This window comes from Cinclus cinclus, chromosome 20 (genome assembly GCF_963662255.1).
Source record: "Cinclus cinclus chromosome 20, bCinCin1.1, whole genome shotgun sequence".
Lineage (NCBI taxonomy): Eukaryota > Metazoa > Chordata > Aves > Passeriformes > Cinclidae > Cinclus > Cinclus cinclus.
The window spans coordinates 5,996,393-6,012,656 of record NC_085065.1 but is presented as its reverse complement, the minus strand read 5'-3'; the positions used below and the strand labels follow the sequence as shown (position 1 = coordinate 6,012,656).

The 16,264-nt window shown below is 57.1% G+C and overlaps 1 protein-coding gene across 1 annotated transcript in view; it reads right to left on the bottom strand.

Moving 5' to 3' along the window:
• Positions 1–3,520: 3,520 nt before the first annotated feature.
• CASKIN2 (CASK interacting protein 2) overlaps positions 3,521–16,264 on the bottom strand; it is a 28,207-nt gene continuing 15,463 nt past the window's right edge. Inside the window, exons 2-20 of the mRNA XM_062506281.1 lie at positions 13,851–13,902; positions 11,879–11,976; positions 11,632–11,777; positions 11,401–11,496; positions 10,405–10,535; positions 10,096–10,204; positions 9,849–9,957; positions 9,468–9,562; positions 9,271–9,388; positions 8,856–9,038; positions 8,325–8,446; positions 7,811–7,886; positions 7,603–7,697; positions 7,281–7,391; positions 7,078–7,179; positions 6,714–6,852; positions 4,251–6,395; positions 3,821–4,136; positions 3,521–3,617 (exon numbers count right to left, since the gene is read on the bottom strand). Coding sequence (XP_062362265.1) covers positions 3,521–3,617; positions 3,821–4,136; positions 4,251–6,395; positions 6,714–6,852; positions 7,078–7,179; positions 7,281–7,391; positions 7,603–7,697; positions 7,811–7,886; positions 8,325–8,446; positions 8,856–9,038; positions 9,271–9,388; positions 9,468–9,562; positions 9,849–9,957; positions 10,096–10,204; positions 10,405–10,535; positions 11,401–11,496; positions 11,632–11,777; positions 11,879–11,976; positions 13,851–13,902 — 4,340 coding nt within the window. The remainder of the gene's footprint in view (positions 3,618–3,820; positions 4,137–4,250; positions 6,396–6,713; positions 6,853–7,077; positions 7,180–7,280; positions 7,392–7,602; positions 7,698–7,810; positions 7,887–8,324; positions 8,447–8,855; positions 9,039–9,270; positions 9,389–9,467; positions 9,563–9,848; positions 9,958–10,095; positions 10,205–10,404; positions 10,536–11,400; positions 11,497–11,631; positions 11,778–11,878; positions 11,977–13,850; positions 13,903–16,264) is intronic.

The following is a 16,264-nucleotide window of genomic DNA, read 5'->3' as shown; positions in this document are numbered from 1 at the left end:
TCACTGCTGTCCCAGCCTTCCCCCCCACCCAGACCTCAGCTCTTGCCCTGTGCCATGAACTACTGCAGGTATAAAAAGGCAGCAGATTCCAGGGCTTCGTCCTGGCCATACCTTCCTCTGCAGGAGGCACCTTCAAGGCTTCTTCCTCTAGGTATCACAGATGTTTATTTTCCTGCATCCTCCTTCCCCAGCTAGACTTGGAGGAAGCTAAAGCATATGAATGGAGCCTTTAGGATGGTCTTGCCAGTGCCACTCTTCCCTCAGCCACTGAAGTGTCTAAGAGTCAGAGTGCACAGCTTCAGAAGGAAATTTCCTACATCAAGATGTTTTTAAATGCTGTATATTTTATATTAAATTTTTTTGGATGTATGTAAAAATATTCATTTGTATTAAAACTTGTAAATTGTATAAAAAAGAAAAAAAAGAAAGAAACAAACCCACACCCACAAGCATCCAGTATAAGAATGGCAATAAATGATTGTCTTGGCTAATGCACCCAAGAGTTGGGAATGAGTTTGCAAAAACCCCAGCAAAGGAAGAAAGTGAAAATGTCTGCTGGGGTCACAGGGTGTGATTTTCCTGTTGTTAAGGACACAGCCTGAGAGCTTGATGCTTCTGGGATCCAGTTCTGACTTTCCTTCCAGTTTCTGCCCAGCTTTGGGTACGTCTGTCCATCTCTAAAAGCCTCTTCCTACAGAGTAAGTTTGGTTACCTGGTGGTCTCCTGGATCTCAGGCACTGCTTCTGTCGAGGCTGGCAGCACAGTTTGAATCTCTCTGGATGGGTGAAGGGTTGGGGTGAGCTGGAAGAGGCACTGGGAGCAGTGGGAATGAGCAGGGCTGGGATAAGGAGGCCTGGCTGCTCAGCCTGAGCACATTTAGGCACTGGGGTGACAGTGGCCACGCTCGCAGGCAGGAGCAGGGAGGAGTGCTCTGCCTGGCACAGGGGTTTGTGGAGGTGCCACATGGGCAGAGCTGGCACTGGGAGGGACACCAGCACTGTCACCATGTTACTGCTGTGGTGGTGAGACTCACACTGAGCATTAACCTCACTGGAGGTGCCTGGGACTCCCCAGGGGAGATTATCTGAGGAGCCCTGGAGCACCAGGGACAGGATAAAGCTGATCCTCGATGGACTTCAAACAGTAGGAGACAAGCTTATGCCATTTGACACAAAGGACACAGCTAGGCAAAACTATCAAAAGGGTAAAATATGCCCCACTGTTTAATAGAATTTAGTCTTAATGGATGTTAGTGGAAAACAAAACACATGATTAACACAAACAGAGCAGATGGTTTAAAATCTGTTGTCAGTCTGGTGATTACTTGGGCTATTTTTTCCCCTCACTGTGTCACTGCACAGAGCAGGTGCAGCTGGGGTCAGTCAGTCCCAGCTGCAGTGTACGTAACTTACACACCATACAGTAGCTTCAAAATAGAGATCCAGAGCTCAAAAAATAGGCATTCTTCTGCAAAATCAAATGTTTAGTTCCCTTATTGACAATGAGAGCAGCGTTCTGCTGCCCTCAGGTGGCTCAGACAGCGGCAGCTCCACCCCAGTGTCCTCTTATCCCTGACCCAAGACTTGCAGTTCTGGTTAGTAAATATATAGAATAAATCACATTTTAAATATATACATTGGCCTTTTAAAAAACCCAAAACATTTACAGTTTATCAACATATGAAAAAAACCAAACTGGGCTTGTACCCGGTTGACTCGTGAGAATAAAAATCAGTTTTAAAAGGTTCTGTGAACCTCCTTATAAAGTGCCACTGGTTGTAGCTGTTTGAAAACATCATGTCCATGATGTGGCACTCAGACACAGGTAGTGGATACACTCAGTGTGGGACACAAATCAGAGCCAGGCAAGAAGTGTCCTTACCTGCCTCACACTGACCTAAAGTCCTGGACAATGATGGGATTTTAGGTTTTTTCAGGGCTTTTTGTCTTTGCTTTTCAGCCCAGAAACCAGGCTGGCACCTCTTGCCTGCCCAGCCCCTGGCAAAGCTGCCCTCAGGAATGTTCAGGTGGGCTTTGCTCCCCTTCCTATGCAACAGCACAAGGGGCTCCAAACTCCCAACAGGATTGGGAAGCAACTACCTTCTCAGCCACCTTCTCCCTCCAGTTTGGGTTTGCATTGGTGATTTTTTTTTTCAAAAAAAGGGAAATACGTGGAATTTTCTTCCCCTTCGTTTGGAATTTTTGTAGCAAATGGCACTTCAGCACAATCTTTGGTTCCCTTCTGGTGCTCTGATGCTTTCATTTGCTTGGCATGCCGGGCGCGAGCCAAGTTCCGGGCTCTTGGACATATTTAGCCATGCACTAGTGAGCAGATCCTGCGAGAGAAATCTGTCTGGGAGCGATGCAGCCGCTCCTCCTGCCTGGATGCAGAGAGCTCTCACTGCAGCCAGGGGCTGTGGCTGCATCCAGCACGCAGGAGTTGCTCCCGAGCCGAATTCCCAGTGCATCCAGGGTCAGCTTCCCTGCTGGGCTGCAGCCCTGAGGAAGGATCACGTCTCAAATGCTGCTACTGTTGAACAATGCTCACGGCGGGGTTTGTGCCAGCAGCTCCCCGCAGGGAGGGGCACGGGGGAAAGGGACTTTCTCCCAAAAAAAGGGATAAGGGAGGGGAGAAAAAAAATGTTTAAAAGCATTAATCGTGCTGCTGCTGCACTCTGGAAGGACCAGGGTGGGGGGTTGTGTAGGCACCGTGTTGGCAGAGGGCAAACTCCATTGAGCAGCATGATCCAGACGGACTGGCCCAAATTCCCAGGTTTTTGGCACTGCCATCACCATCCTCATCGCTCTGGGAAGGGGCAGGAAGGCTCCCGGGTCCAGCAGGGCCGTGGCAGAGCATCCGCTGCTCTGCAGGCTGTGCCAGCCCCGTCTCGAGGGGTCTGTGGGTCCCGCTGGACCGATTTCCATCCACTTGGATTTCACGCTGCCCGACGCTGACGCATTTGGAAAAGCGGCGAATAAAGCAGAAAGGCTCCTTCTCGCTCCACAAGCTGCCAAACTGCGACAAGCCCTGTCTTCTTTTAGCTGCTGTCAGGCCTGGCCGGGGCTGCGGCTGCACGGTGAATCGCCAGCTCCGCGGCGGCTGCCCGGGGAGGTCTCTCCTGTGACACATTGTTGGCAGGGGATAAATAATAAGAGGCAGGACTCGACAATGCAGTGGGGAAAGAGAAAGGTCCCTTGTGGAGGCTACTCGGCTCTGTGCAAGGAAGCAAGGGCTTCTCCATTGCCTCCAGGACTGCATGTGCAGCCCCTCTGGGCTCTCCTCCTGCTGCCAGTCTGGTGGGAAATGCCTGACCCCCTCGGAAACCGGCCCAAGGCCCCGCTGTCACATGTGACACAGAGACGGGGGTGGGCAAGGAGAGCAGCTTCGTTCCCAGCCGCAGTGCAAAGTGTGGGGAGGGAGGCGGCTGCAGAGACCTGCAGGCACCAGATCCGCTCTCCCCCCATCACGAGGGGCTCTGATGGAGCAGCTGGAGGGGAGGAGGGGAAGGAGGGAGCAAGCCTCAGTCCAGCATTGCATCCAGCTGGTCAGCCAGGTCGTCGAACATGTTGCTGATGTCTTCCAAGATGTTCTTGGCCGAGTGCATGGTCCCAGGGTGGCTGGAGAGGAAAGGGAGAGAGTCAAAGCACTTCTCAAAGGCTGACTGGGGGAGGTTTGGCCAGGCTGGACCTTACCCAGCAGCAGGAGCTCAGCACAGAGCTGGGCTTGAGCATGTCTGACCTGTGGTGCAGGCGTGATGTGCCCATACACAACACTTCTCCTGCCCTCCCTGGGACCTTCCCAACCCCAGCATTTTCCTCACCTCTCTGCCTCCTCCACCGTGATCTTCTCGGCCACCTGCAGCGTGGCAGCCAGGCTGGAGCTGGTCTGCTCCTGCCGCTGCTGGGCCAGGGTGGCCCCTGGGGCAGCTGCCAAAGGCTTTGCTGACACCTTGCTGCCCGTTTCCAGCATCAGCGAGCTGGGACCGGGCAGGGACTCAATCACATCCGGCACCGCCTCAGGGGCCGCCCAGGGAGCAACAGTGTGGCGGGAGGGCTGCAGGACCTGCTGGTAGATGGTCTTGGGTCCAGAGAACACGAGCTTGGTGGATGCCACGGAGGTGTGCTTGGCAGGGACATCTGCAAAGGGAGGGGACTCATGGTAGGTGGTGGCACAGGTCTTCCTCACCTCCCACAGTGACATGGGAGGGAGCCCCACCACCACCTTGGAGACAGCTCCACAAGCCCCCATACCTGGAGTGGGTGTCCTCACCACAGCCGTTCCCACCAGCTCTATGGGGCTGGGGGCTTTGGTGGGGCTTGGGGCCTTCTTCATCCCTTTCTCCAGTGATAAGATGCTTTTCTCTATCTCGGCAATCCTGAACTCCACGCTGTCATCATCAAAGGCATCCCCACCCAGCGTGGGCCGTGGTGTCAGTGCTGGGGCGGGGGGACCAGTGATGCTCACGGCCTGGGCCTGGGCATACTGGGGTGTGGGGGTGCCCCCCGCCTCCACCTGCCCCGCCATGCTGAACGCCTTCAGCACGGCCTGCAGCGGCTCCCGCTCCCTGAAGCGCGGCCGGCGCTTCACCGTGTCCGACTCGGTGAGGTTGAACTCTAGCACGGGAGGCTCCTTGGTCACAGCAGGGGCTGCTGGCTCCTTCCCACAGGAGCCCTGGGGCTCTGCCGGCTGGGAACCAGGCTCCGTGTCCGGTACGGCCGCGTCGGCCTTGGAATGGCCGCTGGGCTTTGGCCGCTGTTTGATGGTTAAATTGCCTTCTTCTGCAAAGGGGATGCACTCACTGGAGCTGTTCTGGGACGATGAAGAGGAGACCCCCGGCTTGGCCTCCTCCTCTGTGTCTGAGCAGGCATCCTCCTGCTCACGCTGTGCAGCCGCCTCTGTCATAGGAGCGCTGGGCTCGCTCACTGTCCGTCTCCGTGGCTTGCTGCTCTCAAAAGGGTCCCTGCTGCCATCAGAGAGTGTGGCACTGCTGGCATCACTGCCACTGTGGGACCCCTCAACCACATCTGCCCGGGGCAGACAGTCCTGAGTCAGGTGCAGCGGTTTTGGGGCCAGGAGGGGCTTGGACAGACTCACACCTGGTGTTCCCTCCAGCGCAGCCGCCAGGCTCTTCACCGTCCTGCCACGGCCGGCATCACTGGGGGTGGCACCTGTGTCAACCACGTCCTGAGTGGCTGTGGGCTGCCTCTCGGGGCTGGGGGGCTGCTCTCCGTCTGCCTCGGCAGCGAGGGCACTGGACACGGAGCTGAGGCGCTTGGGAGGCGGCGGTGGAGGGCCCTTGCGCTTGGCCCGGATGGCGAAGGACTGGCTGCGGGTCACCTTGGCGTCCGCCTGCAGACAGGCCCGTGGCATCTGGCTGCGGCCCGGCCGCCGTGTCAGTGTGGCATAGGAGCCCAGGGTGCTGCTGGGGGTCCCCTCCTCCTCCTCGTGCTCCCCATCCGACAGCGCGTAGCGGTTCAGGCTATGCGAGCGCTTCTTGTGTTTCAAGCCTTCGCCCCCGTTGTGCTGCTCCCTGGCCGTGGGGGCTGTGCTAGGTGGCTCCGTGGGGCCGCACTGGCCGTGCAGGTAGGAGAAGCCTTTTTGGGCTGACGTCTGCAGGCTGCTCTTCTGTCCAGGGGAGACGGAGGGGTATGGGTGTGCCAGGGCCTTGGGCTGCTCTGCTCCCAGGACAGACGGGGTCGTTGGGGATTTCAGGGAGACGTGTGGGTACATGAAGACGTAAGGGGCTGTTCCCTTGCTGGGTGTCTGGGGAGGAGTACAGGGAGTGCCTGCTGGAGTCCCAGCTCCTTTCTGAGCCACAGGTCGTGTGTACTGATCCGTGCCTTCGGGCAGGTTCCTCTCCTTGAGAGGGCTGCCCCCACCACCGTTGGCAAAGCCATTCAGCCCCTCGGGGGACACGAGCTTCCCATAGGGCTCGGTGCTGGGCCGGCCGGGCAGGCTGGCTGGGCTCTCCTTGCTGCGGGGGGGTGCACAGGACTGGCCACTGCTGCTGCTGCTCTCGCCGCTGCCCAGGCTCTCCTGCGAGGGGCTGGAGAGCCGTCGGGACAGCATGTTGTCCTGTGAGTGCCCTGAGCCCCGTGACCGCACCCCGATGCTCTCCTGGCTCCGTGACATTCCCTGGCTGCTCTTGATGCCGAGTGTGTCGTGGCAGCTGTTGGACATGGCTGTCTGGAGCTCGTAGCTGAGCTCACTGTCCTGGAAGGTTGTCATTTTGGGCGTGTGTGGGGACTGGCACTCGCCGTTCTCCAGCGACTCAATGGTGACAATGTCCAGGGAACCGGGGATTTTGCGTCTAGCCAGAGTTGCTTCTGCTTGGTTGAGGCTTTTGCGGAGGTCTCTGAGCTTCTTGACAGCCAACATGATCTTCTTCTGGTGGCCTACAGGAAGGTAAGGGACACTGGGTCATCTCCAGCCTCCAAGGCCTGTCTCCAGGCCAAGAAGAGTAGTAGAGTTATGTCACACACGGGGGCAAAGGCCTCAGGGTTATCTAAACCCCACCTATGGGAGGAGATAAACTACCTAGCTAGGCCCAGCTCCAGCTGGCCAAGGAGAGTTCCTAGGGACAGCCAGGAACTGCCCTTTCTGGGTGCTCAAGACATGCCTCTACCTCCCAGCCTGAGGGAGAATGGGGCGTGGGGACCTGGGTGGGAAACTTGGCTGCCCTGGGCCACCCCAGCATGGCAGGGGAGACTCACCCAGCTTGTTGATGCCAATCTCTTGCAGATCCTCCCATGTCAGGTCCGTCACGATGGTGATGGAATCGTAGCCATTGTTCACCAGTTTTTTGTGGTACTGGGGCAACCCAATGGCACTCAGCCAGTCCATCAGGTCGGCCTGGAAAGAGCAGAGGGCCACTGCCATGAGCACTGAGGAATGGGCAGCACCTTCAGCATCTCCTCCCTGCTCAGAAGACTGTGTTTTTAGGGTCTCTCTGACTGCTTTAGCGAAGTCAAAGCTATTCACTTACAGATCCCTGTGAGTGTCTATTCTGGGGTCAGAGAGCTCTGAGAAAAGACCTGAAGAAAAGGGGTGACTGAAGCCCCAGTGCCAGGCACTCACCGGGATGTAGTTGGGCAGCCACTCAGCAATGCTGAGCTGCCCGATTTCTGTGGAGATCTTTTTCCTGTGGCCTGGCTTGGTCACGCCAATGGCTGTCAGATCCTAGGGGAGCAGAGTGGGGCCGTGGTCAGCAGTGGCTCAGGGAGCTCAGGGCAGTGTGTACCCACTGCTGGCAGCTCTGGGTGGGGAAGGACCTGCCTCACCTCCGGGGTCATGCGGCTGATGGTGGGGACGTCGTAGCCAGCGTTGAGGAAGTTGACAGTGTATGACTCCAGCTGGAACTCACGCAGCCAGTTGTAAATGGCTTCTGCATCCTGGGGAGAGGACAGGACACAGAACAGCCCATGATGGTGGCTGCAGGGGCTGGAAGAACCTGACTGCTCCAGGCAAGATGACAGGATCTCCCTGGGCACACTTGTGTCCTGAAGACCCAGTTCCCTGTGTCCCTGGTGCAGTGAGAGCTGGGCTGAGTGCCCCAAACATGACCATCTCACCCAGCACACCATTCCCCAGTTGTTCAGTTACCTTCCCCTCAAGAAGCTGCTCAGGACGTAAGAACTGGTGGGAGAAGACCCTGTCTCCAGGGGGGCAGCTGCCTGGGGTCTGGAGGCCCTGTGGCCCTGGCAGAAAGGAGAAATCAGAACTGTTACAGGGGCACAGGAACAATGAACAGCCCCCTAAGGCTGCAGGGACAGCTGTCCCCAGGGCCCCATGGAGTTGGAACAACCCTCACCTGCTGGGGAGGTCCCATTGTGTGGTTCTGATCCCAAAAGGTGTTGCTGGAGGTTGTCACCGGTGGAGGGCAGAGGCTGAGGGAGAGGAGGAAGGACCCAACTCTGGAGACCAGCTTTATCACACCCCCAGGAGCAGAGTGGGGGTCCCCATGCTGGGCTGCTGGTCACAGCTTCATCCAGCAACAGGCTGGCCCCCAGTAAGAGATCGGGGCAGGATTTGGCTCGGTGCCTTTTATTATACTCTCAGGTGACACAGCACATGATGGAGATGCTGTGTGATGCAAACCACAGCCTCCAGCTCCACTCAAAAAGGCCAGCTGTACTTTGGGGAACAACTGGGGTCCCCCCAGGAGCATCTGCCTGAGTCCTGGCAACAAGTAGGTGTTTGGTGTAGGATACTCAACTCCAGCAGCTCCTCCTTTGTTAGGAGGGGGAATGGGAGGGGATGGGGCTCCATCTCCAGCCTGAGCCAGCACAGGGCAGCAGCACAGGGGAGCAGGGGTTGGTGCCTACCCTGGCATTCTCGATGAGGATGCTGGTGCTCTGCCCATTGGTGCCCTCGGTGCTCTGGCCGCTGCCAGCGCTGCGAATGCTGCCGATGCTGCCCTCGCTGCCCACGCTGTTCCTGTCTCCTGCTGCTTGGGGCAAGAAGGGAGCCTGTCAGCAGCTCCCCAGGATTGGGGCTGACACAGGGCACAGAGGTCCCCAGCAAGGACCTGTGTGCCAACACAGTGATGCCACTGATCTCCCACAGGATACCTCCAGCCACAGTTAATGCATCAGTTCCCTCCCGCCTCCCAGCATGCACAACACAGACAGGGTGACCTGGGCTGGCAAGGGACACACAGAGGGCAGAGATACAGGGAGAGAGTGGGCTGCTCTAAGGGATCCCCAAAACTCCATTTTTGTGCATCTGCTCCCTCTCATCTGGCTGCTTCCCCATGGAGAGGTGGAAGGAGAGTCTCCCCCTGTGCCCCTGCCCAGCCAGGGCTGGGAGCAGGGGAAGATCCCCAGCCCCTCTCTCTCCCCAGGTGCTCCCCTGACCTGAGCTGTCAGGGCCTGGGGCTGTCCGGGTTAGGGTGAGGTGACCAAAGGCTGCCGGGCCGCTCGGGGCTGCCGGGTGTGGACACTCATCAGGGAGATGCTGCAGCCCCCCAGGGGGGGGCAGGAGGGCCCCGGGGGGACCCTGGCGCTGCTGCGCGGGTGCCACACGGGGGACAGCCATGCCTGCATTCAAAGACAAAACACACGTGGTCAGAGCTCATGCAGGAGGCAGGGATGGGGGGGAGAGCAGAGTCACAGCCTCCAAAGTACTATCCCAACCATGGTGACACCTCGAGTCCTTCCCTTCCTCCCTAGCCAGCCAGGGCTGCAGGGCCTCTCTGACAGGAGGTGCTGGGAAGTCTGGGAAGGTTTCACACAGGGGAATGTCCCCAGCATGCCCAGGATGTCCACTGACCTGTCCGCTTGCTGATGACTTCAGCAATGGAGGGAGGGAAGTACCCGACCCGATCGGTGCCTTTCTGAGCATCGTGGATGTGCCCCTTCCATCGGCCATCTGGATGCTGCTCCAGGACCTGCCACGGGACAAGATAGATGGGGCTGGTACCAGGGCCATGGTGGGCCAGGGGGATGCAGAGCAGAGAGCAGCCTCACCGTGATGATGTCTCCTGCTCGGACGTTGAGAGCAGTTGGGTCATGGAGGTTCCAAAAGTCCTTCAAAGCTCGGACCTTCAGGATTCCTGATGCCTCTGAAGGCAAGGGACAGAGGAAGAAAGAAGGCACCAGAATGTAGGGAGAAAAGAGAGGAGTCCAGGGAGGGTAGAAGGAGAGAGCAAAAGTGAGGAGAGAAGAAAAGAAAACATTAATACTGTGGAAGGGAACTCAATCCCCAGGCACTGCCCCCCATGTAGGATGGGGACATATGTGAGAGGGGACTGGGATGCTGGCACTGATTTAGGCTGTTCAGGAGCAGCACTGGGAGCCCAGGCAGGTCTCAGGGGGAAGAACCCCCTCTCAGTGCCATCCCCACCTCACCTCTCAACAGCTGCTTGATGTCTTTGCTGGCATGTGAGGTGGTGAACTGGTTGACAATGTCCAGGGCTGTCTGGTTGTAGGTGTTCCTGATGTTCACATCGACTCCGCCCTGTCCAGGAGGAGACATGGTCAAGGCCAGATCCCTCCCTGCCACCAGACTCAAGGGAGGCAAGAGACCAAGGGGGAAGGGGTGCTGAGTGACCCCAGGGGCCTTCTCCTCACACAGCCCTGTCCCCACCGTGCTCACCTCCAGCAGGAGCCGCACCACCTCTGTTTTACCGTAGAGTGCAGCCTCGTGAAGGGCTGTGCCTGTCTTTGTCTGCTTGTTGATCTCAATCCCAGCCTTCAGCAGCTGCCTGGTAGGAAGGAGGGAGAGGCATGAACAGCAGGACATGAACATCAGGGTCAGGCACTGGGCTGCTTTATGATGGGAAGGGGACAACAGCTTGCACTTGCTTTGGGGACGAGGGGCTGAAGCTTGCAGGAGGAAGGTGTGTTTGGGAGGAAGCAGCACTGAAGCCATGATGGGTTTTTCCAGCATGAAGCAGGGAGTTACCTGATGATCTCCTTGTGCCCGTTCTTGGCTGCCAGGTGCAGTGGAGTGGTGTAGTTGGGGTCAGTGGCATCCTTGGACTGTCCCTCCAGCAGGGCAACACACAGATGGCTGTTCAGCAGCAGCTGAGCCACCTGAATGAGACATTGGTAAGCAATGGGGTGCAGGTACCCCCAGCTGCATCCTCCCAGTGAAGGGCTCACCCTTGGGGCCAGCCTACCACTTCCCATCCTGCCACTCCCTTCCATCCACAGCCCCAGGCTTGGCTGGAGCTGGACAGTGCTTGGCATGGCCACACTGTCGTGAGAATCTGTAAAAGGTCACAACAGCTAGAAACAGTCTTCCCATAATCAGGCTTTTCAGACCAAGCCCTAAAAACCTCCAGTCTCTCCAGCCCACAGCAAGTCTCAGCATCTCAGGGCAACCCAGAGGCACAGAGGAGTTATTTTTACTGCCCTGTTTATAGCTGCAGACATTATAGATACTCCAAAAATGGAAATATCCCCCTGGTCCCCTCCCAGTGGGGCACTGAACAGTCTGGCTGGCCATGCTCCAGCCCAATCCAGTGGTGCTGGCTGGGCCTGGGTCTCCCAGAGCATGGTGTGGCCCTATCCCCAAGAACTGTGCTGGGGACCTGGAGCAGGGCTGGATGCGCAGAGCTTGCTGGGATTAGCCAGCTCAGCCTGTCCATGCTTAACGGTGAGCAAAGCTGGGATGGGTGGGGGAAGGCTGTGGAGAACCAGGAACAACTCCTGGCTTCACTCCCAGTCTGACACTGCCCTGCTGTGAGGTCAGGGGCAGAACCCACAGCTCCCAGGTTCAGGATCTGGCTATGTCTGGCCACAGGAGGAGGCAGGTGCTGCCTGCCAGGCTCTGAGTCTCATGGTAGAGGGAGATCAGCTGTGGCCAGATCCTGCACTTTGCTCCCAGAGGAGTCACTGGGCTCCAGAGCTGCCCCTAGAGAAGCCCTTGGTGCAGGGCAGAGCCCACAGCACCCACCTTCAGCCGCCCGAACTCGCAGGCCAAGTCCAGCGGGGTTTTCTTCGCCTTGTTGATGAGGCACGGGTTGGACTGGTGCTGGAGCAGCATCTCCGACTGCAGGGGAGCAACGTGGTGAGCTCAGCACCACCCTGCAGCCTCCCTCCCACCCGGCACCACGGCGTTTGCCCCCTCCCAGTACCCCAGAGAGCCTCAGGGAGGGCACATGGGTAGCTCTGGGCTCTCACTTACCACCTCGTAGTGGCCGTACTGCGCAGAGAGGTGCAGCGGGATCTGCCCGTCCAGCGAGGCCATGTTGACAGAGGCGGCGGCGCGGAGCAGCACCCGCACGGGCTCCACACGGCCCTGCCACGCCGCGTAGTGCAGGGGCCGCATTCCTGTGGGCAGCGGGGCTCAGCGGGGCTGGACACGGCCCCCGGCCTGGCACAGGGGGCTGGACTGGCAGCCACGGGGGCTGTGCCTGGGGGTCACCCCTTACCGTTGCTGTCCTTGATGTCGACGGTGGCCTGTGCCTCCAGCAGCAGAGAGATGAGGTCCAGGCTGCCGCCCAGGGCTGCGTGGTGCAGCGCTGAGAACCTGTGGCACAAGGTAGGGCTCAGCCCAGCCCTCCCCCCGCAAGGGGACACGGCACGAGGGCTGGGATTGTCACTGGCTGAATCCTCCCCGATTCCCCACTCCCAGTGCCTCAGATTCCTCATAGCAAAACACTGATAAATCCCTCCAAGTTGTCTGTGTCCCAGAGCTCAGTGATGGATGCAGGCACACCGTGTACCTCGGGAAACCCCAGGGAGAGCCGTCCCTCACTCCGTGCCCTCTGTTGGGGGAAACGGGCAGGATGGAGAGAGATGCATCTCCCCTCTCCACAGAGCAGCCAGGCAGCCCCAGCGCTGCTCACAGCATCTGGCAAACACATCAGCCCCGTGACCACTCCTGCCCCCTCTTCCAGCTGCCCCCTCCCCATGCCAGCAGGGCTGCCAGGAGCCCATGGCAGAGCGTGGGAGGCCGCCAGTAATGAAAGAGCCCAGTGTACTGGGGCTTTGAAAGGGGCCTGTCTGCCTGGCACTCCCCCTGAGCCGTCACATGAAGGGCCAAGGCCAAGCAAGGGGTCCCTGTGCCACTGGGGATTAGCTCGTGAGCTGCTCCAGGGGACATGGGGGGGTCCTGATAGCACCAGCATGGAACTCTGCAGTGTCCAAACCCAATGCCAGGGATGCTGCTCATCCAGCATGGATCTCCTCATGATCTGCAGTCCCAGAGCATCCCCAAATCCCTGTGCAAGTCTCAACATTGCAGGAGGGACACTAACCCCAGAAGAGAGGGCTGCTCCTTCCTCCAGTACACCCACCATGTCCCTGAGCCACATCAAAACCTCTGCCTCGAAGTCCCCCAAAAACAAAATCCCCCTGACCCAACCCTGTGGGGTCCCACTCTGCCCAAAGGTAGCTGCACAAACCCACACTCGCCCAACCCATCCTCTCCAAGCCCTGAGTAAGGCGATTCCAAGGATACTACCAGCACCATGGCTCTCCCAGGACAAACACTGCCATCCCCATGCTTGTGTCTCACTTCCCCATCATCCTCTTCCTGTGCCCCAGTGAATCCCAACACCCTGCCTTGTGTCCCTCAGACAGCCCAGTTCCCACCATCAGCTCCCCTGGAGCTGCCCAAACACAAACCTTGTGCCCTATCAGAATCAGATCATTGCTTCTATTATTAAATTCTTTTTCTATTAAGCTCCATCTGTACAGTATTATTTTAAGACAGAGCCATCCTGCACGTTCCCAACCCCCCACTGGCCTGTTAGGACTCATCATGGACACCTCTTCCTACAGAGTCCTCCAAAAGAAAACATGTAGAAATTAGGTACAACAACAGCACATAAAAAACAATGCTAATGACTGACAGGTCAGAGTTAATTCAATAAGAATAATGTGCTTATTTATTTTATGGGCCTTTGTGGTTTCTTTAACTCTCAGTACCCAGCTTATTAAGTACTTGGATTCTGGAAGTGATGAGCTACACAAATATGCTGTGGTCACTTGGCAACCTCATATTTTCTTTCTCTAACTCCCCCTAAAACAATGGGATTTTGCTTTTGAGATATTAAACAGAGGCACGAGCACGTGCAGGCGCTGAGGCTGGCCAGGTGCTCCTCTGGGCTTCTAGGGGGACACGGGGCACTGGCTGGACATGCTGCCATCCCCATTCAACTCCATCCCTACAGAGGGGCACACAGAAGGGATTTATGAAGCATTTTAAGGAGGGATTTTCAGGATCTTAGATTGGTTCTGCCTGTGAAGGGCTTGCCCTGGCTCTGGGATGTTGATGTGTTCTCCAGCTCCCCTGGAAAGCTGTATGACAACCTGAGCTGCAGGACTGACTGGATACTGGGGAGAGGAGCCCTCCCTGGGCTGGCAGCAGCACCCAGCACCCTCCAAAGGAGCACTCACCCATCCGCATCCTGGTAGTTCACGTTCAGGCGCTTGGCAGATCCCAGGAGCTCTGCAGAGACAAGAGGTGAAGGTCAGGGCAGGAGGCAGAGCCTGCAGCCCCCCAGATGAACCCCATCCCACAGCCACACCCACCTCCCAGCGGGCAGAACAGTGCCTGGCCCATCCCGGGGGTCTCTCCTCTCTGCTCTGCCTCCACTTCACCTCCACAAACCCTCAGTGGGCTGACCCAGCTCCAGCTTAGCACCTTCCTCCTTCCTCCTCTCCTGCCCCACCCATGTGTGCCCCCGGGATGGGTCGGACCCCACAGCTCCTGCCACCCTGGCTTGGCAGAACAGTGAGCCTTCCCTCCCCTTTATAGGCACTGACACCCCAAAACTGCTGAGTGGGGCCATTTTGCCCCTGTGCCCACCACTGCCACTGAGGCCTGGCCCACAGACCACATGGTTGGCATTTTTATGGCCAGGGCAGAGGCTGAAGCTTTCAGCTGTGAATGCAAGGATTGTGCTACCTTGGATATCTCCATCCCCCTGTCCAGCCCTCCCTCCCCTTCAGGGACCCAAGGATTGTGCTACCTTGGATATCCCTATCCCCCTGCCCATCCCTCCCTCCCCTCTGGGGACCACTGGGCAGCAGAGGATGCTCAGCCCACCCTCAGCACAGGCTCACATGCACCCCCAGTGCAGCCCCATCTCCCTGCTCCTTCCCACAATTAATTTGAATGGATTCCTTCCTCCCACACAGAAAGGACATTTTATTCTACACCAAGGGGTTGAGAGCGGATTAACATCCCTGGAATTCATCTGCCAAGTCAAAAGGGACAGAAAGGGGAAGGTATGTGGGGGGCCAAGAAATACCACCACTCCTCCTCTGCCTTTCCAGGCAGCCCCATTGCCAAGCTAGGCAGGATTAAATGCTGTGAATGGCTTCTGTGCTTTTTCCTACAGAAAATCAAACTCCGAGTGTCAGGCTCTGAGCCTGGGGTGAAACAGCTGCTCAAACCTCATTGTGCTGTGGTGAGTTGTGGGGAAGGATCCCCCTTCCTCACAGCCAGGTAGATCTCCTGGGCTGAAAATCCCTCTCCTTCTCCTTCCTCTCCTCCTCTTCAATTCCCCTCTCACTCTCTCCCAAAGTCTCTGCCTATGTCACATGGCAGATCCCATATAAAGCCATACAAGGCTGGGTGACCTCTCTGCTGGAAAAGAAGAGCTGAAGAGGGGCTGGCTCATTCATCATGCAAATGGATAATTAAAGGAAACCAAGGACTGGGCTGTTCATTACTGCAATTTACACTGTTTTGTAAACAGCCTAATTAAGACAAAATGGGCTTGGAGTGGCTGCTGGTGAAGGACTTATGACTCCTCACCACAGCTGAGGTGATCAGGACAGGATCACTCTAATTACCTCTTCCAGGGACTGTTTGTCTTTGAGCCTCAGCCACCAATCCAACAGCCCTTCCCAAAGGAGCTGGCTCCCAAAGCCATCACTCAGCAGAGCTTCCACTTCCCCCTCCCAGCCCCAAGAGCCCAAGATCCAGCATCTTCATCAAGAACAAGTCGCTTCCCTTGACCTCAGCAGCCAGGAAAAAATAACATTTCACTTGTAAATTGCCCACTTCTACAGATCTCCAGGACCTGAGTCCTGGAGAGCTGTAACCACTGGGATTGCTCCCATCATCTGCGGTTTAAAAATGCCACTGGAAAAGGTTGGGAAGGGGAGGAGGAAGAAGAGGACGAAGAAGGGTCCTTACTCAGGGCAGAAGGGGCAGACCCTCAATGATGACCATCAGGAGCGCAATGCTGGGAAAAGAGAGGGGCTAGATGGAGATGCCAAATGAGCACCAGCACCTCCAAAAGAGGCAGAAACATTCCACAGCCCCTGGAGGCTGATCCTGGAGTTGAGCAATGCCCACTTATTTAAAGAAGGAGAGTCCACCCCAAAATCCCCTCCCTAAACCCACCTTCAGGGGGACTAAGCTGGCCAGTGAGGTCCAGTAAGAAGGACTGGGATGTCCCAGGACATGGTGGGTGTCTCTGCCTGCTTCCAGACAGCTGCCAGCATCCACATCTCCCTGAGCAACATTCCTCAGATTCGTTCCCTGCTCCAACAGCCCAGCCAAGTCAGTACACAGGACACATGGACATGGTGCAGGTGTTTGAGAAAGCAGCAGGTAACAAATAGCAGAACCGGGAGCAGCATTCCCTTTGGGGATCTTCCTAAATGCTTGGATTCACCTTGGGCGGGAAAGGAAGGAGTTCATCCCTGTTTTGCAGCTAAGTAAATCACTGCTTGGAGAGCTGGAGGGTTTGCAGCAAGGCTGGAAGGGGAAGTGTGGGTGGAAAAGTTTCTGGATACCCTAGCATAAAGGCACGGGAAAGGAGAGAAATGGAGGGGAAGCAGAGTACAGCCAGGCA